General features: G+C 38.6%; 1 protein-coding gene across 2 annotated transcripts in view; it reads right to left on the bottom strand.

Moving 5' to 3' along the window:
- The window catches only part of LOC112463749 (tRNA dimethylallyltransferase), a 70,026-nt gene that overhangs the window by 34,317 nt on the left and 12,825 nt on the right, over positions 1-22,884 (bottom strand). For both annotated transcript variants that reach the window (XM_025030290.1, XM_025030288.1), the window contains exons 2-3: positions 18,502-18,639; positions 17,399-17,757 (exon numbers count right to left, since the gene is read on the bottom strand). In XM_025030290.1, coding sequence (XP_024886058.1) covers positions 17,399-17,757; positions 18,502-18,639 — 497 coding nt within the window. The remainder of the gene's footprint in view (positions 1-17,398; positions 17,758-18,501; positions 18,640-22,884) is intronic.

Genomic DNA, 22,884 nt, shown 5'->3' with positions numbered 1-22,884 from the left:
GGTGTCTAAAGACTGGCTTCAACACGGGCGAACTTGTCGACGATATCGGGTCTGAGTGTCGCTTTCTATTTCCGTGACGGTCGTCAGCGCCTCCTTCTAAGCAAGTCCGACGAGAGGCGGGGACAAAGGGGGGAAAAAAGATGAAAATTAGACGCAGGGCGGTGCAACGTTCTGTCCGGAGGAAACGGCGCCGCAGACGAGGTAAACGACCGAACGTCTCTGGCAATCGAGCGAAATATATTGGCCTAGGTTAGGCTATAGGGCAAAGATATGTGACAGATGCTCTTTCAAAGAGTTCATAGATTTTAGGTCATTTTTTATCGCTTTAGATCATTTTTTAAATCGCTTTATCTCAGATTATCGTGAGTTTAAATGAAACAGTTAGGATCGTCAGATAAATAATATATAAATATCCATGATTTTGTAATGAAATTAATTTCATTGAAAATAATATTTCATAATTATTAAAAAATTACTTTTAAAAAATTACTATTTTTAATTTTTGATGTATAATAAAAAAAATATTTCTTATATCTGATGGTTCGATCAATTCGTGTTCAATCACACCGAATACGATTCGTTAAAAAATGTATGCATCACTGGTCTGTGAAAAGATAATTTGAATTAAATGAATATTTGAAACATGAACATTTATTCTTGAAAACAATCCTCGATGGTAAAAGTTTTTGTCAAAAATAAAAACTACTCTCGATTCTGTAATCTCCAATTTGTACAGAATCATATTGAGAATCTTCTTCCAGAGAAGGCAATTTTGCAATAAACACACACACACACACAGTTTTTAAGTTTTTTTAAAGAATCTCCACGAAACATACAGTTGTGTATATAAGGAACTTTACGTTTATGTAAAGAGCTCTCCTGACAATTAAAAATCTTCTCGCGGAGTTCCTTCACGCAAGACAATTTAAAGTTTTCCAGCCACTTCGCCGCTTCCATCTCACTGTTTGCATACCGTATACACGCCCGGCATTAGTACGCAGATCTGCTAAAGAATTTCAATGAAAAGAGTTGAAGCAACGCGTTAAAGAGTCTCACGTGTGAATTGCGGCTGTTCTCGAATCGCGCCGTCTTCCCTCGCGACGTGTGGTGTGGAAACGCGGAACCAAACGATCGAAGTTATGCAAGTGCAATGTCGCACTTCGTGTCGCGCGTTTCTGATAGTCTGATGGTAGGCGAAATCCGACCGCCCGCGGGAATCCGCTATCGTTGAGGAAACGGAGATCGTTGGAGATCGGATTTTTTTTTTTTCGGAATGTTCAAAACGCTGATGGAATCAAGAATAATATATATACTTCTCACAAAAATGAAATTACAATTTGAGGAAGCATCGAGAAACGCAATAAATAACGACGATAAAAATGTTGTTTCGCTAATTACAAGTCTCAAACGTGGATCGTGCGATCGGACGCTTGCCGGGTGTGAGAATCCGAAGCGTGTGCTAATCCTATTCTTGGAATTTATACGAGAAGCGAGCGCGCCGGTTCGCAATCAAAGCCCTAAACGTCTAAACATCCGGCACAGTATCTCCGGCGTTAATTAATCCGACGCTTTCATCAAGCCGTCGCGATTATTGGGTCCACCCACCCACTTATCAGTCACGGGCTACGTCACGTTTAATGGCATAGCTTATAAAATAATGTCGTAGCTTCTTCGAAAAGCGCGAATGCGGACGAGTCTTTCATGCCAATCAACTTTACGACATTTTGTATCATCAGGGTTTGAGAGAGTCGTAAATATTCTCTGACATGCAATGAATGTATTTTACGATAATTAACGAGATAGTAACTCTCGTAAATGCTCTTTCGTTACATAATAAAATGATAGTGTCATACGACGCACGCTGGTATCTTGAAACCATTGAATAACCGTTGATACTTTTTCACGCTTAATGATACCGCTTTATGCGAAATAGTATGAATATTGTATAAAATTATCGTAATATAGAATAATTAACAAGCCTGTCTTTTGTTAATATTCATACATCCTTTCTGAGCCATGAAAGTCAATAATATTATTTTACCAGTCATTTAATTATACTTAAGAGATATGACACAGATTATTCGAGTATTCTAGTTTTAATTGGGACATTAATTATTCTAAAACATTTGCGGTTAAAACACTGGCGTTCCTAAATGGAAGTTTCTATTTAGAAATCAGATTTCAAAATTAAAGAGTGTGAAGAGTGCGTTACGTATAAGAGGAAATACTAAATTTCGTTAAAAATTAATTGTTTTTTTTTTTTTTAGTAAGTTTTACTCGATATATGTATTGCCCTAAGCATTTCCATTTTAATTACATAACAGCGGATTGCACTGAATCTCTTGTGACTGATGCTGCAGTTCTCAATTCAATTATTCGGCATAGCTATAGTCTCGAGAGTCGCTGAAGCGAAAAGCTATAGGGCAGATCTCAGAAATCGTCCTGTCGATCGTGCGGAACGCCTCGATGACTCTCGAAGACAGTCCTCGCCAAATACGAAATTCCGTGTACGACGTTGAGGTGGAACGCAGAAATCTTAGTTCGGTTCATCAGCCGTATCATTGAAGCGAATACATTCCTAATCTGTTGAATGTGAAGTCACTCGGATAAAGATAGACATTTGACGAGGTCTTCACTTAGCAATCTCCATTTTAATTAAGCCGATTCATTACGAAACATCGCAGATATCGGTATCGCGATACATTCGTGACTTTATCGTCAAGTATTGCGTGGTCCAAACTTCTCAGAAAAAATTGTATGTCAAAGAGACGTTAAAACAAAATATCTTACAGTGTTTTAAAAAGAGATGTCAAGCACATTTCTTAAACACCGAGCCGGAGCTCTAAATTGACACACGTCGAGATATTAACAGAGATAGCGCATTTTTAATTTCGGATTAAACCTGTTGAACCTGATTAAACCTGCATATCTAATCTGCTAGGATGCAACATCCCGACGTTAAGACCCAAAGATGATCGTCTGGCTAAAAGATATTGGCGGGAAGAGAACTCGGGAAGAAAAAACAGGTATCTATACTCTGAACGGTCCCGTTCCGATTCCGATCCGCATCGCAGCTTCGATTCTCCGTTTCTTATGTCTCCCTCTTTTCTCCGAGAACCGCAAATCGTCCGATACCGATTGTGCAATTCTCAGCGGCGCGTAATCAACGGGAATTGGAAAAGACGGCGAGCGGCGAATGGAAAAGGCGACTTTCTCCCGGGACAAGACAATTTTAAAGACACCTTCGTGGCGCGTCACTCCCATGAGACGCGATTCCACATCTTGATGGTTACTTTGTTACCTCAAGTGGAAACCGTCAATCTGAAACGCGCAACGCGAACTAATAAAATCAACTCTCGTATATCGATACATTTGCCATTTCTGGCATTTAAAATGCTCTTTTTTTGATAATCCGCAAATTTAAAAATAGAAAAGAGAAAATTCAAATTTCATGATGTTCATCTGAGCGTATCTGAGGGACAGTTAAAATTCCAGTCGATCCAATTCCAACACTATCACAATTTATCGAGGGATAGAGTGTCAATTGTTCGTGTCTGAAACAATATCCGTGTTGTCACCGAGATATTCGCATGCCATCGAGCAAGGCACGCGCGTGTGGCTTGGTCCATTATCTATTATTTATTTTATTCATATCAAGAGACACGATAGTGCATATCATTGACGCGACGACACTCTCGGGTCTGGCTCCGTTCCACTCCTTCGCGTTTGCGCTCGTCGCTCCGATTCCCGACCCACGTCTAGCGTGTTTAGAGTGGTCTATGCCTCGCGAACGCGGTTTTACTTTGCACAACGTATTTAGGACGGTGGAATGAGGTCAGCGTAAATCCTAGCGATACCGAATGCCGACAAGCGGGCGCGCGGGCGCGCGCTGCGAACGACTCCGCAGCAGTTCACCCGGTGCGCGCGATTCGTTATGTCGTACTTTCCCCTACGTTAGATTTCTCGACCCGCCACCATCGTGCTCGCCGCCGCCGCGCGAGATATAATGCGGTTAACGCGAAATATGCAAGGAGAACGTACGCTGCCAAGAGATAATGCGAGATTAGAATTTTACGAGTCGTTCCGCGCGGCAAAAGACCACTTTCCACTCGCATTTTCGTTCGTAAGCGAGTCGAGCCGTTGCCATAAATCCTACCGCGCGCCGTGCCGACCATAAGATATGTACACGAGGACTATATACACGCGTGGTAGATAGTAATATTCTTACTACTATTTGCGATTTCTCTTTGCGCTTCGATAATTAAAGGATTAAAGGTCTAAACGTTTGACAGAAGCTTCAAAAAAGGAAAGCGTATCGTTTAGAGAGATTTGATATCGGCTATGGCAAACAATACATTTACTGCACTTGTCATAATCTTTTAAATGTTACATGATTCAATAATAAAAATAAAAAAATTAAATTTTTTATTACAACTCTGTTTAATGACACTAACAAAAGCATTAGGTACAATGCATCTTCAAACACTTCTTATTGTATAATTTTTTACTCAAGAATTTTTATCTCAGTCCAAGTAATTTTAAATTTCCTATTCTTTTCTTTATTTTTATTATAATATGTAACTAAATAAAAGTTTCTAGAATATAATTATTGTATAGTTTTCTTAGAAAGTTAATTTCATATCTTATTGGTGTTGAAATGTTTGTTAATACGTAATAAAATTAGCATCTTTCCTTCTATCTATGCTTTGCAACGGTTAACATTTGCAACACTACGAAAAAAGCATGGTTCTCGAGCACTTTGCACTTTATTGCAGCCAACGTTCCAGTTATCGATAATTACATGATGCTGATATTATCCTGGCGGCGATGAAAATCTCGTATGATCTACGTTGAAACACGATCGAAATCTCCGTTACAGTGAATGCATCAATTAACTAATACCTATTCCGAAAGTTTTTGATTTATTGAAAAATAATATTTTTAATATAGACATGTAATTAGGCACGCGCTTTACATTAATTTTTCAAAAATACAAGAAAGTCAGATCATGAGCCGAATATAATTAAATATGTTTTTCTCAAAATATTGCATTGATTCCAAGTATAAATAAGAATTATATAAAAGATAGGCTATTTTATACTCAAAGAAAGAGTTCAGAAGCAGACAAAATCAGGCATTTCGTCGAACAAAGATCTTCGCCGAGATAGTACATTCCAAGTGGCAATGACAGCAGTACCTGCTGCTTGGCCAAGGTTGTGCCAAGACTGGAGAGCTTTAGGCACAGAGAGATAGAAATAGACGAATAGAGCGAGATAGAGGGAAAGAGATAGAGAAAAGGAGAAAGGGGGAGTCATGGGTAAAATCTATCTCTCGGCGGAGAGTCCTGGAACGATGCCAAAGAGAGCGGGCAGACTTTAGTCATCCCGCAGGAGTCTCGCCTCGCGACGGACTGAAGTAGGAAGAAGCGCGCGAGAAGCGGCAAAGGCGAGGCTACGACCGTCGGCTAATAAAAGACAAGCGTAACGTAATTCCACCCGCGCTCCAATAATAGTACCGTCGTTTAACGGTGCTTCCGTCGTCGGCGTTCCCGCGCCGGCAACCAGGACTATTCTCATCATCTCGGGAATTCGGCAAACCGCGAGCGTCTCGCTCGCGCGAGAAAACGGAGAATTTGGAGAGGATTAGTAAATCAATCAGAATCGCAAGATGAGATGGTTTATGATTGTGTTACTGAACAAAATTTATCTATTTCTTGTAAGAGATCAATTTTGACGTCACAAGTCTAGTCTATTTTTTTTCTAAGAATAACGGCAGATTTTTATCGATAATCAATCCGCGAAATTTTTCAGAGCATTCGCTTCGTTATCAGTTTTCTAAAAATTACGCGAACGATTCAAAATACTACGAAATTCTTTAATTAGTGCATTAACGCTCGCGCGCGCCTCCAGTGCGAGCTACTTCCAATTATTAACATCGACAACCGGCAATTCGAAATCAAACAAGGTACAGGCCACCTGTTCATATTTAGGCCTCGGTGCTAATAAACGCTCAAGTTAGTGCTCGTGGAGACTCGCAGAGATCCCGGTCTCTCGCTCTTTTCTCGAGGTAGGTAGATACATCCACTTAGGAGGCACCGGGCATCGTTGGTGTGAACACAGGTGTTTAGCGTTCTTCTCCCTATATCGCGGCGCGAAGAGGCGATGTGGGAAAAATGGGAAGGGAATCGAGGGAAGACTTATCGGGCATAAACCGAACCGACGTAAAACTCGGTGGCGCGGCCGAGATACGGAGCGTAGGAAACAGTCGCGGCCGCGCGATAGCGAAATAATTGTTTTTCTGCATGAAACGCGTGAAAGTCAGCGCGCAAGATGATAAAATACGCCTAATAAGGTGTATACCGCGCCGGCAACATGCATTATCGCGGTGTGCGGCGATCGGCTCGATCCCGCCGCTCGGCAATAAACTCGTTATCCCATTACGCTTAAGGGTAAAGGTAAACGTAATAAAGATAGAGTACACAATGTAACGGAGGACGATGTAAGAGTACGATGACAGAGCGTGCGATCGATAGAATTTCGTGAATGGCTGTAAGCAAACCACCATTCGATTCGTCATTCATCTTTTTCGGATTGAATAAACATGGAAATGATTAATTTCGATAACTTTATTAAAATTGCTTTACGTTCATTCACATCGCATTTATGATAAACCATATTTATGTTATTTATAAAATATGCTCCTTGTGAAACGAACATCGTGAGGATTTTAAAAAACTTTTTTGGAGTCGTTGAGAAAGAGAGAGAGAGAGAGTAAGACTGGAATCCTCTTACTTTTCTTACTCGAAAAGTAACGTTTACATTATCGCAAACATAATTCAAAAGAAATGAAGACGGATCAAAAATTACGCGCCGAATAAATTCAAGCAGACAGGCAATTTGTCATCTGACCGCAAGATTACACGAAATATGTAAAACGGACGGATAAATTTTCTGGCCACATTATTTGTCAAGTCTACTTAACAAGCAAATTCACTCGGTTGTTTTATAAATTGCGCCGAATGATATATGGACAGCGATTACCGTCACATAAAGAGACTGGCAGAAAGACATGAATATCATATATTTCGTCGGAAATATCTTTAAAGAGAAATAACATTCCTCGTAATAATATTCCATAAGAATGTACATATAATTTCTAATACGGAGATTATATTTTTTTTAATTAAATAACATTCTCTTCATACTGCCATACTTTTATGTAATTTTTCGCTCATGTTCGGTTAAATATAGCAATCTTATTTAAAAGTTACACTGCTTGGAATATTTGTAGAGCAAATAGGAAAGATTTGTGATGGTCGATAAAATGTCTAAATTCTACAGCGCGAATAATCAGGCAATAACGTCTGGTAATTTAAAACGAATAAATTTTCAAATATTGAAGGCTAACACCTTAATCACGTTTCTCCTTCAAAATTCTTTGCCTGTAGAATAACGTGCCGTTTGCACGATGTAATTACATAATTGATAGATCTGCGATACAGGCATAACTAAACTGTCACGGTGAATTTAAATGGACCAGAAATAGAACGCGTGTCGACCAACTGGAATTATTGGAATTATTTCACTGGAGATACTTGAAAGTCCGGCTTTATGTGTCAGTCGTGGAGTGCACGGCTGTTACGCGTGCTTACTCGCGTTAAATGACTATCCGAAAACTATTTGGTTTCATTTAATAATGAGCTGACGCAACTCGTAATGAGCATATATAAGAATCATAGATTTATGATAAAAACCGCTCGCCGCTTAGAGGGCTTATTTTTGCATACTTTGAATTTATGAAGTCGATAATTATGTTCAGTCAATAAAAAGGCCTAAATAAGGTTAGATCTCTAATATTTAAGTGTTATATACGCAATGATATCTGAATTTTTCAATAATCTTCCGATGTATTTAATATTTATTATACACATAAGCGTCGATGATTAAATATTTAACTGTGTCGTTGACATATATGTCAAATTATTCGAGTTCTCCACAAGAAACTGGCCAACATATGGTATTTATATTGAACATGCTGTATCACATTTCATCATCTTTTAACCGCAACCGTAATACAATATTCGGCAGATCGAAGTCCCTTGATGTTAAAATAGGTCATGAGAAAATTAACTTTCTTTCAATTTGGTGGCACTGGGGAAATCCAATTTAAAGGCAGTCTGACAAATATTTGTACAATTAAAAATCAACCCTTTTCAACAATTCGACAGTTCGGACAAAACAAATGTTCTAATGAAATTAAATATAATACCCTTTAATTTTTCTTTCCAACCTAGATTGAGTTTATAAAATGTAAAATAAGCATAAGGTTAGAACACAATGTAAGTCATTAGAAATTAATGCAACAAAAGAGGAACAAGATAAAAAGGATGCAATATTCGTAATTCTGCAAGCTATTGAACTTTATAAAAAGTGAAATTCGTGACCATAAAATATAATATCACTCAATTTCGCTTTTTCTTTTTGATGAATTTATGATATTGCAAGCTATCCAGAAGTTTAATTACAAGATGCGATCGCGTATTTTGTTACATTCGAGACTCGCTATCGGTGCATACGGATATCGTGCGGGAATTTCGTTAAGAAGTCGACGCGAAATTATCGATCCAGCTATATTTCTTAAATTAATGCGACTCGGTAACGCAACTTTTTCTGCCGGATTCCATTTTCTTTTCTCGACCGCTTGAGCTTGATCGACGAGTCGTTCCCCGCAGTTGATCTTTCGATCACGAATCGTAATTATCGCATACTCGGATCGTTATGGAATTTATCAGTGAGAACACGCCCTACCGGAACGTTACGTAACGGTGCAGCACTGGGAGGCCCCATGGTGTGTGTTTCTTGCGGAACAGGCGCTTTAAGTAGTCTGTTCGTTGTGCGTCATACGTGTACGCACGTGTCGCTCGTTGTACCACCCACCTTTCTTAATGTTACATTTTCCTCGTGCCTTGTTACGATCGCCCCGATAATAATTTACATCGGCAATAACTTATATGGCATTTTTCATGAAATGCGACAAATACACGTGCATAATTTTCCCACGAGTGATGCTACACTTAACAGTTCGTGTAATTTCTCTCGTTTTACGCATACGCGAATTCTTTATCCGTGTGCAATCTTCAAAAGTTTAGAAGAATGAAGCTTTAGCAAGCATTCAATATCACTGATAATGAGATAACGCAACAAAGTATTATTGTTATGCTAAATCGTTAAAACAGATGAAATTCACATCGCAAGACTATTACAGCTATCTTTACCGATGAAACAGATATCGGCGTACTATGGCGGCAATATAAATTATTTCCAATAATTTCGCGATTTCATAATATTACGTATTATTATTACGCCGTATGAATCTAGATTTTTTGTCTACTATTCAATGGAAAGTGCAGGTTGCACAAGAAAAGAAGGTTAAACCAATTTTCTTGAAATGCGGTCTTCCCCATACAATCTTTCTTATATTTCTGAATCGATTTATCGAAGCATAAAAGATCATTCGCATGTTGAACTTAAACCGAATTGATATAAACTGGCGTCTTTGCGTACTTCTATTCTTTTGCATTAAAAAAAAGGAACAAGCTATCGTGCAATTTCAGCGATCTCACGTGAAAATATACTTTCTATCTTTCTCGCAAAAGAAAGATACGATCACCTGAATAAGACTTATGTCATAACCTTTGTTATTCCCTTCATTTTCCAAACGATCAAAGGTAGGCAAACAATAGTTCGCGATACGACTCGATGTGTGAGCGATTATGATCGACGAAGAATACTGTTTGACCCGAATATGGCAGGAGCGTATTTGTGGGTGTTTAACTTAATGTAATGATGTACGATCCATTAACTCGATTATTAACGACAGGCCGAAGTCTCGAAGAAGCTGTCGGGGTGGTTGGACCGTGAGGAGCCATCAGAGGATTAGAGTGGCGGCGACACTTGGCAAAGATTCAAACAGTGATTGCAGGTCTCTGTCTCAGCGGCGCGCGCTCGGAATATTTCGTCCTCGCGTTCCTCGAACAATTCGGACCTTCTATTCCTCTTTCAAAGCGAGTCCAGTTCCTCCCCCTTTTTTTATTTACTACAACGGCTCCTAGTCGTGACTCTGAGTGCATCGCCGACAGAACGGTGAAATATTCGATGCAGATTTGTATCGTGAAAAAGCGCAGAGAGAAAACTTGTGCATTTCGGTATTGCTTATAAGAAAATGGCAAAAGATTCGGAGATATCGAAAAGATTGGAGAACTTGCATAAAATTTCCTGAAAAAAACTTTGTAGTGAAACAGATGATGTAGAGAGAAGATAAGAATGTTAGAAAAAATAGTTATTTGAGATAATATTTAATACGCGCGTTGCTTAAATATTCCGTGTGTTACTTTAAGATCCTATACAAAAAATATTCTTAAAAGAGATTAAGAGGGAGAAGAGAACATGACAAGCTTAATGTACTTAAAAAAAAATTAAACTAAGTTATTAAAATACTAATAGCAATTCAGACAATAAGAATTAAATTGTATGTGTGTTTACGAATAATTACTCTTGCACTCAATGTAATATTAATTTATTACCGGTTATTTTTTTATTGGAATTGTATATTTTAATGATGCGAGGGATACTCGAGCCACCCGTGGCACGAAATTTTTCGGCCGACGAGTTTAAAGCGAAGTGTATAATCTTTTTTTTCGCAAAGTCGACCTAAACTATACCTGTTTAATTACTTCGGAACTCCGTGCGTTCCGAGGATCCACCGATCCCCGGCGGCTGCGTGGCGGCGGTATCTTCTCCTGGACGAAGTGGAAGTATGATCGAAATTTGTTTCGCGCGCGCCGAACCGGAGATCGAGGGAGAATGAAAAGAAGAAAGAGAAAGAGAGATAGGCTGGCGGGGAGCAAGGGGGAGATGGAAAAGGAGCGTGAAAGGATCACTGGGCGTGTCCAGACAGATCGAGTCGAAAACCCGCTGCTTTATTAAAGCGGCGGGGTCAATGGTGGTACACCAGCCACGATAAAGACACGACATTCCCTTTACTACTCGCCTCTTAAACCACTATCGCGCGATGAAGAACCGTGTTCATTAAAATGGAGTGTGGAACAACTTTTGGGAGATTTTCGCGAAGTACGCTATAATTTGCAGCTATTCCTCGTCCAATATAGTAAATTTTGAAATATTCACGTGGAACAGTTGTCGTAATTACGTTCTAACATCAGAAAGTGAGCCCCTAAGAGCGTTAAACTTTGCTTTAATAAATATAGCAATTATTTTCGAAAAAAATTCTGAGAAATAATTATGCATAGATACTGAACATATAAAAGAAATATTAAGTAATCTTTATATTTACCATTGAAAATTAGAAGATATTTTGTGATAATTATAGCAATAGACATTCTCAAATACTCCACGTTGCAACTGTTCACAATAAGTTAAGAATATGAAACTACATCCGCGTGCACGCAAGATAACATCGATCGTGATGTCATTGTAGAACACCAGGTGAATTCGAAAGAAGAAGATAACCGCGAAGGGATCTCGCGAAACACAAAAGCCAAGCATTGCAGATTTCAAATAAATTTCAGACGTTAAAGAGGCGAAGAGGCGTTGCTTTATCAGCGCCACGTACGCGAAGCCTATATGGAATCGCACTCCGCGTTGGCCACTAATCAAATACCGCGATCTACATAATTTGTTTAGGAGCAGTCATAAATCATTGCGCGCGCGCGAGCAGTTTATCTCGAGTGCTGATTCAGTGAAATTAGTATTATCGCGAACCGGCTGCGTTCTTTCTTCCTCCCGTTACTTCGTGCGCGCGCCGAGCGGAAAAGAAATTTTACATCCTGATGCCGTCGCCGCCGCCACGACCGCGGAATAATTCAGAAACGCGAATTGCAAAATTGGATCGCGTACGACTGACAGCTATCCCCCGAGATATTTTCTTAAACGCCAATTATCAGAACGAGATATCTCTCGCGCATATTTGCCTTACGTCGAGTACAAAGTACCTGGTGATTTAATGTTCCTCCGAGTGCTATATGTTATAAATCTCATCGTCACTCTGAAAGTGGCTAACACGTAACAAGAGGCGTGTATCGTTATTTAATCACATTCGTCCTCGCATCCATTCTTTTTGCGAAGAAACTCAGCAAGAAATGAAATAAGACTATTCGGAGCAGATTGGGGTGCACGAAGCCTTTTTTGATAAGAAGTCGACGCATGGATAAGAACTTGACGCTTGGATTCGTTACGAGGCATAATTATATACTCGAGAAAGAAAGATGTATGTTATAAAGCCGTGCCTCTTTGCACTTTATTTTTCAGAATAAATTAACTTAACGTCTTAATAGAAGACCTTATTTCCATAACGCATGCAAAGATGCAACAAAATATTATCCGATTAATCTCCTTTCTATAAATACCGTTCACTTATTTCTGCAACTATTTTGTGTAATTATGTAATACAAAAAGATATTTATAATAGAAACATACGAGATACTAAATTACGCCACCAAGCTTATGAAAAGTCTTTGGCGGCGGTTTCGTGGCTTGGTATATGCGGATCAGAGAAACCGTGCCGACCATACGCCTGCTAAATTAAGCCTGATTTACAGCTTTTACTTCGCGAAAATTCTCTCTTCCTATCCGTACTCGGTTTGTAACCGCAACTTCGCCCGACTGTCCTGTGATTTATGAGGAAAGCCTGTGTCCTCGAAGTGCGTAACATTGAAACGCTTTCTACGGTGTTACAAACAGAAGGGTACTGTTATCGATACTTTGTGGAAGGTGGTGAATTTAAGGGGGAGAAGTCGGGGGAACAGCGCGCTAACCGAACGCTTAGGTACAATGTTAGGAATGTTCTATATCAATTTACGGGCTGCACTGTTAATTCAGTCACTTCTTTTCTGTCTGCGGCAATTATAGTTAATATAAGAAAGAAAAATGTACATTTCTCTCGTTTTTCTAAAAAAAATTGAGTTCCATTAAAATTGCAATTAAAATATTATTTAAGAAATGTATAATTTAGTATTTAAAACTTTTTATTTATCTCATTATCAAATGTATTGAATTGCTGTAGTCCCTGCCCATTTATCAATTCACGTTTCATCATTTACAATTACTTCCAAATAATAATTTAAAAATTCTCCTGCTACAGATAGAAATCCTATATATTTTCAACAAGTATAATTTCTACATTGTTAACGTTTTAACATCTGCGATAAGAGAAGATCGATTGCAAGCGCCAAAAATACTCGACCAGAAGAAAGGAATAGGAGACTCTGGCACACGCGAAATTCCTGTCACGCGATATCAATAGCTCGCAATTTTTACGCTTGATAAAACGAGTAATCGTAGCTCAAGTCGCTCCACGTGATTCACGTGTGTGTTTACGCAACACAGCGAAGAAGACAATATTATCGGCGTGTCGCAGAAGTCGAAGAAAGGAACGAAAACACCCGGTGTTCCTCGTGTTCATGGGAAGGGCACGTTTTATCGACATCGGTATTGTGCGTGCCAAGCACGGAGCGTATACGATGACATGCGTATGCGTGCTATGTCAACCTGACACGATTTAAATCATTATCATGTGCGAACGCGAATGAGATTCTCTTGAAACTTTACCTCAAGGATTCTCGAGATAGGTATATTGAGTTGAGTGCATTATGTCAAGATTAGAAGCCTTGAAACGCAGTGGAAAATATTTGCAGATTCGAAGACACCTATTGAGAGAAGTGCTGCATTGCCGACACGAAAAAACCTTAAGGAAAAGTGGAATGACGAATGACATTATAAAGATTGACGGTGGAGTCTGCACGAAGATCATATTACTCAATAATAAAATCCAATCATAAAATCAGTACACGACGCGATTGATCATATGTAAAGAAGTGACGGCTGAAAGCTAGGCTAAGTAAACACTTGTTACTATATGCTCGGAAAGCGCAGCGAGTAAACACAATTTAAAACGTCTATGTCGAGCAAGGTGACTGGATAAAGAAAAAAAAGGTACGACAGCTGGCAACGCGTGGTCCTTGCCCGACCTAGCCCAACCCGATACAAAATATTCTATAGAGTTCGACGTCTTTTCACGTATGAGACGAAAGTGCGCGGGGATAGCTATCGCGGAAGAAAAAGGTTGCTTCCGAGGTACAGCTGGCGTTGGTGGCCATATTGTGAAAGCGTAACAGTTGTCCAAAAGACGTGCCTGCTCTGCTTTGCTCTGCCCCGCCTTATACCCTGCCCTAATTGGCCATTGTCGATCATTTTGCACGGCGACGTCGCATTCATGCCGAGGAAACTCGACGATTGTGAACGATCTGCGGGAGCTGGACACGCAAATCTTACGGAAGCTAAAGTCAGGTCAGAGAGACTGCAGGAAAATGCATCACTCCACCGCCTTGACATTCATTGATGATGTTAGTCGCAGCGTGGTACGCAAGAAACCGTTAATCATAATTAATCACAAGCATGAGGGATACATGAAATAGTTTCAATTATCGTGGCGGGTTATACGGAAAAAGAATTGCTTGGTTTGATTAATGACAATCGCGTAGATACACGTGGGTTCGCGAAGACTCTAGGATTCACATCGCGTTGTATCGATGCACGCAACCGCAAATCGCTGGAATTGTGAACGTAGCTTTATGTAGCGTCCGCGATTCTGCGAAAAACTCCGGCAAAGTAACAGGTGGACCTACGGCGAATTCCAGCGAGAACTGGGACTCTTTCCATCGAATTCATGTACGTTTCGAATGAGAAACGTGATCGTGTGCAAAATATATTCTGCATATCAGACTACATTCATAATTATGGCATTCATGATATATTTTGTTCACAATGTCTAAATTAAACCTACTACTGAACACACAGGTAAAGTAAGTTATAATTCTATAATAATTTCAAAATAATTTTAACTCCAAATAAACTGAAGCAATTACAATTGTAAGCTGGAAAATTCAATTCTAAATTTGGGAAGAATATAATTTTAATATAAATTTTAAACCAAAATTAAAAAGTAGGTATTAGAATTTTTAATTAAATTCCGGATAAGCAACCTAAAAAAATCAATAAGAAACTTTAAATAAAATCCCAAATAAATTAGAAGAATTGTAATTTCAAATTATATTTTAAATAAAATAAAAGAAATTAAATTCCAGTATCTCTTTAAGTGTTATATAATATATGACACTAAAAGAAATTCCCTTTCTCTTTATCGCACACAATATATAAGCTGATCTTATTAAATTAATAGATAAGATTATAATAAAAAGTTCGCTACTTGAACCGAATATTTCCTGATTATTTTCTCTCTTCAGCACATGCATCGATTCTTATCTATATTGTATTACGTATACGATGAGTGATTGAAGAGATTTCATAAATGACTCTACACTAACTTACGATTACAGTTGAGACACGTTTACATTTTGCCGATGCGTGCTATCAGTCGATTGCTTAACCAAGATAATGTCCTAAGCTCTCTGCGGTGCGATGGATGAAACGTTGAAGTCGAGACAATTTGATACATTATCCGTTTCATTTCTATGATTGACGTTATCTGATGATGGCATACATAAATGGGAATAAATCAAAATTTTGTAGGAAAGAGAAGGAGAAGAGAGATCTAAATGATAAAAATTATCCTATCAAAGTAGGTTGATTGATTATCAGTTAATCGGAATTTATCGAAGCAGTACATTGATAATTAGAGTAAGTTTGCAAAATATTTCCATTTATATAAAATTTTAATTTTTATCATTTAATTTTTTTAATTTTCTCCACCGGTAATTGGATACCGTTGGATTACTTATTACTTTTTCCAAGATTAAAAAAAAAAATAATATTTCGGGAAATATTCTGATTATCACTGTCGATACAAAAACAATTCAATTATTTTTTTAATGTGCTTGGAATGTCCAGGATGTCCTTTTAAATTTCACAAACTGATCTTTACATAAGGAAAGCATCTCGTTTATACAATAAACATGTACACTTTAAATATACTACGAAAATACTACGAAATTTTTGTTATCAACATATTACCATAAGTTAGTGCTAGCGAATAGTAAAACTCAAGTTATGTACAACATCATTGCATGGCGTATCAGCCATCTAATTAATTATTCAATTATGAGAACAATAGCATGCGGCATTAGCTATTTCACAGCCTCGCTTATTGTATATATGTATACATATACATGTATCAAAGCCATTTTTTCAGTCCAGTCTATTCCGACAATTCGATACGGGAATCGCCAAAAATAGAACGGAATTTCATTTAACGTTTCCCTGAACATTTCATTCAGATAACGTCGAACAAATTATAAGTGCCGCATTAAAGTTTTGAGTAGAAAACGCTTACTAATTAGTAAGAGAAAACTTAAGCTACGAAAACTCAAAACTCTATTAGACATTCGACGAGGCAGCCATAAAGGCAAGGTCGATTCAGCTGTTAACTCTTCATTATCTCTTACTTTCCGAATTTTTATCAATCTCTCGAACAGACTTTCCTAACATCACGGACCGTAGCACCTGAGAGTACTTCGTAAAAGTTTCACGATTTATCATATTATTCAACGCATATATATATATATATATGTATATATTTCGAGCAAAAACGATGTGTAACTGTATCTTAATTCTCTCACCGAAAATAGGTCAAAAGTTTATTAGTCGCGATGAGGAAGCAGGATTTCATAAGTTCGGAACGTTTTCAAGACTTTACGATCGTCGCCTTGAGACTTATTTGCACGATAAGCAAGTGGAAAATGTTAATGAATTCAACAAATTAAATTAACACCTATATTCATGCCAGGGATACCGACCGATTGATTAATGACCGTTTCTTTTAATATTAAACGTAATACGACAAGTGACATTACGATTGCCGGATATCAAATAACACTGATGGAGTTTGCCGCATAGCGCGTTTCAGTAAAACACTAATCGTAAATTAACTGTTCGGTGTCACGAATACGAGTGAAATTTGACATTTATGCACGCTATGATATAAATAACATTATGATATAAATAATATTTATTATTCAAAAATTATACGATGCAAACTCGTAATCAATTCCGTTTCAGATATTCATCGATATATATATCCTGTTTTAAATACTTAGTTATATAATTTTAGGCTTAAGGTAGAATGTCATCGTCCGTCAAAAGAATGATGCAGATTTCGAACTGTTTATAGAATGCTATAATGTAAAATGTATGACTTTCCACATTAGGAATCGCGTGATTATAATTAATTTGATATTCAATGTAATTAAAAATGTCGCGCTCGCATTGCAATGATATATATATAAATTTATTTACACTGCGCGCGTATTCGTCTAAACAACAGCAATCAGCATTCGCGTATCAACGATCGCAAATTTGCATCTTACCTTATGACTTTCCGCCTGTTGTTGGGATGCAATTTGCACGCCATCTCCGGATCGACCTCCATCAGTCTTCGGTGAAGCTCCTCGTTGCTGCCGTCGTAGATTCTCGCGTCGAATTTCAACCTCTTCGGCGCCGTCTCATCATCGTCATCGTCGCCGTCATTCAGCCGATCAACTTGCACATTATATCGATCGTCCGATCTGTTCTCGATCGACGCGCTCGGATTGGTCGCGCTTGAATCGTCTTGGACCGACGGTTCTTTCGGATCAGTTATAAGGATCTCCCATAGCAGTGATTCTATGTAATAGTTCGTACCACCGACGACGATCGGCAGTTTCCTTCTGGCCAGCAGGTTGTCTATCTACATCGATAGGAAAAGGAACGGTCGGAGTGTAGAGCGTAGACGAGAACAGGACCGAGCGAGAGATCCGCGCGGGAGACCGTGGCTAATGATCGTATCAAGGTCTTCGCGAGGATCAAGGGCGTTCCAATTGGCTTCGTCCGAAGATCTTTATTTTACGAAGTCGATTTCGCGAGCTGTGAACCCGTCGTGATGGTTTCACCGCACGCGAGATATCCAACCGGCGCGTAATTATAAACCTTAACACACAACAATAAGCGTCTCGTGCCGACCAGAAAGGGAAACAGAAGAAAAAAAATATCACTTTCGACATCTGTGATTCATTGAACATTTCTTTGTACGTTTTTCATTAACACGCCCTGAGAAAGATGACTTGCCCAGCTGATGATTTTATCTACTCACGATAGTTTCAGTTCACGGTATTCTTTTAACATTCTTTTAATTTTTAGAGAACATTATAATTAAGCTGTTATGAACTAATCCTTGTTTGATTAGATTAGATCCAAAACGCGATGCAAAAATAAATCACTAGAAATCGCATTATTTATGCATGTAACTTGTTATGGTAATCATTATTATCGCAAATTACGAAATATTTCGCTAGTTTATCAGAAGATATAATCCGCAAGTTCTTAAGAGATTATAACGATGATATAGTCTTTAATGTCGCGTAATTATAGCTGTCACATTAAACGTCGGCAATCTCCGTTAGCGCGGAAAAAGAAAACGAGATGTGACGATTACGATCGGCAGGGCCATGTCCCTGAAGTCGATTACGGAGAAGTTGGTCAGCGGATCCACGATGTCCAGCATGTGATGCGGCGCCGCCTTTCTTTCCGCCGGGGTCACCTTCGCGGTAACGATGTCCAGGCTTTTGTACACCTGCGGGCCGGGAGAGAATCGCCGTAATTAAATGTGAAATAACGAGGGACCGGCGAGACAGAGACCGGCGCGAAAGAAATACATAAGTAACGACTGATAAATAATGAATGAATAGAAATAATGCGATATCGAATGATTCCGTTAATTGCACCGCTTGTGTGGTTTGCGGCCAGGGATAAACGCGGCGAATATAACGCAGATACGATTGCAGCCAGCAAAATCGCCAGCACGAAACCGTGTCCGAGTCGAATATTACGAAAGTTGAAAAGCGAAACGTTTATCGAGTCCTTCATCTATAAAAAATTTTCGCCATCGGTGTAATGAGAATTAACAAATTAACACAATTTCTTATCAGCGTTCAATTTATGATCTAGAATTTGATGCTTGAATATCCCCATGACAAAGGGGGGGAGCGACGACGTCGCTCAAGAGTTCTCATAAGTTTTATAAAAGCCATTATTTTTTTCGTGAACAGTAATAGATAAGTAACAGAAAATCATGTGTTTATTGTTCCATTCTTTTTTAAACACATAGGTATTAAATTATTAAAACCTTTCGACGTATATATTGAACGAGTATAATTGGATGCAGTTTTTTTAAGTTACGAGAGAGAGAGAGAGAGAGAGAGAGAGAGAGAAATTTTCTCACATAAATCACACGTTACATATTTTTGTTAACGCAGTGTAAAATGTACACAGTTATAAAGATAATAAAACTGATTATCACTATTATAATCATCTCAATAATTCGAATTCGAGAATTCGCTGTCGGCATTTTTTCGTTGGAGCGTTTGTCAAAATTTGCATTTACAAGTGAATTTATGAGTTGACGGTGATGTCCAATAAAGAGCAGGTATACATGTAAGTCCGAAGTCATTGGGAGTAATCAGAATGTCCCTCACGCAAAGAACATCATACCGTTTCGAGTCAAACGCCAAAGAAAACTTTCCATCTGCAATCTATAACGCACATTTTACAACGCATTTATTATATTAAACAGATGATGTTTTCTTCTGAAACACGCTAAATCTATAAGTATTGCGTCACGCTATTGAAACACACTTGAACCGCGTAACCAACAAAGATTGAGGTAAATGTCTAACCTTCGTTCCACTTCGCTCACCAGCATGAATGAGCTTCGATCAGAAACCTCATACATCGTTTCTACAGTGATGAAACGTCGAAGAGAAATACAGCGTGCGAAATATTAGCAAAGTTCTCGAGGACAGTGACCGGCTACCGATGAAAGAGCTGCTGAATGTTCGAAACTCATTAAGTCTCCTTGAAAGTGTCAAACGTAAAAACCGGAAGATTTTAGAGGTTTGAAAGATATTAGCAAGATCGATTAACGACAAGAGTGTCAACGAACGATTCAATTATGCATAATTCAAAAATAGTCCGCTGTCAGCCAATAATAAATACGTCTTGCGTTTTGCATAAGCAAAAATGAAGGAAACATAAAAGTCAAATTATAAAATTAAAGAAAAATAGAAATGTATTTTCAATGCCCTAGTAATTATAGCTAAATTATGTTTGCTCTCATTAATAAAATCTCGGAGAAAACTTTTTTCATCGGTTTATGATATCTACATCAAAGACAAAGATAAATTAATAGTATTCCAAAGGCGTCTGCATCGAATGCATTTGCCGATAATCCGTTAGTAGCTTTTTCTCATTGACATTCCCACATTTCCGCGAAAATGTATCCGTGCTTTGGCAATGATATATATATCCGCCTTCCTTAATTCAAGGAGAATCCAGTACGTATATGAAGTACGTGCCTAGAGGCTCAATAGTGCCTTCAATCACTTTTCTGCTTCGTTAATCGCACACGGTTACCAAACGAAGTTCCATCCGTACTTCGTGATTCGCTTACATAATGGCGAAGCAAAGCGAAGGAACAGTTGAAGTATTTGTGTAAGGTCTAATTCTACTCGAAGTCAGACACGTGCTAACAGGTTCTACCTCGCAACCGAATCTCGCAACCAAGACGTTTGGTCCCTTAAATTACTTAACGCACCAAACGACATTTTTTCCGTCTGTAGCGAAATTATTGATTGGCTCAATTACATCGGCTCTTACCGTTTAGAAATCCGTACAATTATCGGTCGATTCTATCGATCGTTTTGCGATCTGAAAAAGATAGCTTTACACGCGTATCAACATTATCTTGTCAATGACGCAAGACATTTGAAATTTAGAGCCACAAGTGGCAATCGTATCAAGGCATTTAAATCGCTCGGAGGCCAATGACTATCATTATCGCGCGCGTAGGGAAATTCACGACTTTTATGGTTAAATTAACACGTTGCCGTGTAGATATCGATCAACCTGGTAAAATACTAATTAAATTTCTTGCGCAAAATCGCAAAGTATCGGATCAATATCGATGGAAGTAAGATAATTTATCAAGAATAGCAACCAGCGTGCCTGGCAATCCGTTAGATGCGCGATGCGCCCGATGGAACAGGTTCCCAAGGTTCTAGTATACGTCCGAGATATCTTGAATAGCTACGTTCGCAACCTTCATTAGCTTTCATTCATCAAGCACTTGTCGGATGAATTGTTTTATGTTCAGTGGATTAAGAAATCGAATGCGACGTGTCGACAAACAAACGATCGAACAACCGTTCGAGATGAAGATCTTCAATTAACGAATTAACCATTCATATACACAATAAATTAATTTATCAATAGAAATGAGTTAAAACAAACGTCAGTTACGTTTCGATTTTTTAATATAACTTAAAAAGAAACAAAGAGATTAAATCGTGATGTAAATATACGAAAAAATGAAAGCATAATATATGTAGCCATATAAAAATAGTCCTAATTAACTACAGATGTATAGATTTTCGATCCTTCTTTCCTCTCCTCTTTTAAATAATTTCCTAATTAATCTATACAATGTTCCATTAACTCAAGATAATAATCTCTGACATTTCAAATAAAGATTTCGAAATAATTCATTCACATTCTCGAAAAGTACCGTTCGCTGATTCATATTTATTGCGTAATCAAAAATATATCGCAAGCGAAAATGCTAATCGCTTACTCCACATTCCGTTGCACCATAATTCGCATACTATTTCGAAAGTGATCTCAAACAAATCTGTTCACACGATCCGCACACGGATTAGCGTCGTCCGGAGTTTCTGCCGAATTTATTACTGTCCAGTTTAGCACGTCTGGGAAACGGCGTTCTCCTCCCGCACGCGTTCTGTCAAGAGATCTCGAGAGATCAGCGAGAGGAAGAAAGTGACAGATCCTGAATAATACATAAACAAGATATTAGTGAAGTTCAATGGCAGAAATCGGACAATGACCGCTGCTTTTCATTATCAAAATTAGCTGTCATTGAGTAGAATCACTCTCATATTCTGTGCTTGTTCCATTTTAAGTTCCGAGACAATAAGCCGTATTTTAATTTAATGACATAAGTTTATGGATTTAATAACGTTACATGATTGAATCAGATTCTTTAAAGAATAGTTTTCTCTATAACATCTTTTTTGTTCTATGACAGTTTTGAAGATATACGAAAGTTGACATGACACAAAGTGTTATACAAAAACACAAAAAAGATTTACGATGAAAAACCGACATCTCGAATACTAGAGCTTGCGAGGATCAATGGTCGAATGGTCAGTTCTAATTTCATGTAAGTCCAAACACACCGACTTATTACATAATTAAGAACACTGAAGCGACAGCTGGAAGGATTAATCGATAGCTTAAGTAGAGCAGGCGTTTAGGTTTCATCGAGATTTAAAAGAAGCGAGACACCATTTGTCTTTTCTCGTTTTGTTCGTCACCTTATAACCAGTTCGTCAGCGGGCAAGTGCCGTGGCATTCTATACGACGGCGACGTGACGTTGGCGGAAGTCGCGGCCGCTCTAGACGGATCTAATTCAAGACTTCAGAAGTAGACGAGGGAAGGAGTGAAGCGGAACCCGAAGAGGGTGATGGTGTGCGAACGTTTCCTAGACTCAAGGTCGCGAGGCTACGAAGGCTTGGAGAAGAGGAAGCCACGTCGTGTCGACCAATCGGAGCGTTTCTAACGGTGCTTCGATACGGGAGGAAGTTTACGGACTGGATATATTCTGCCGTCGTGATTTATCGATAACGCTCGAGAAACCTCTCGCTCGGCCTCTATCGCTTGCAACGGCAATTATCGAAGTCGCCGGCAAATCGTAGGGCAATTATGCGAGATTTACTGATCGACGCGTAAATTATTCGAGCCCCG

The sequence above is a fragment of the Temnothorax curvispinosus genome, unplaced genomic scaffold, assembly GCF_003070985.1.
Source record: "Temnothorax curvispinosus isolate PA1 unplaced genomic scaffold, ASM307098v1 QBEX01013620.1, whole genome shotgun sequence".
Lineage (NCBI taxonomy): Eukaryota > Metazoa > Arthropoda > Insecta > Hymenoptera > Formicidae > Temnothorax > Temnothorax curvispinosus.
The sequence above is the reverse complement of the archived record's forward strand: the minus strand, read 5'-3'. Positions and strand labels throughout refer to the sequence as shown.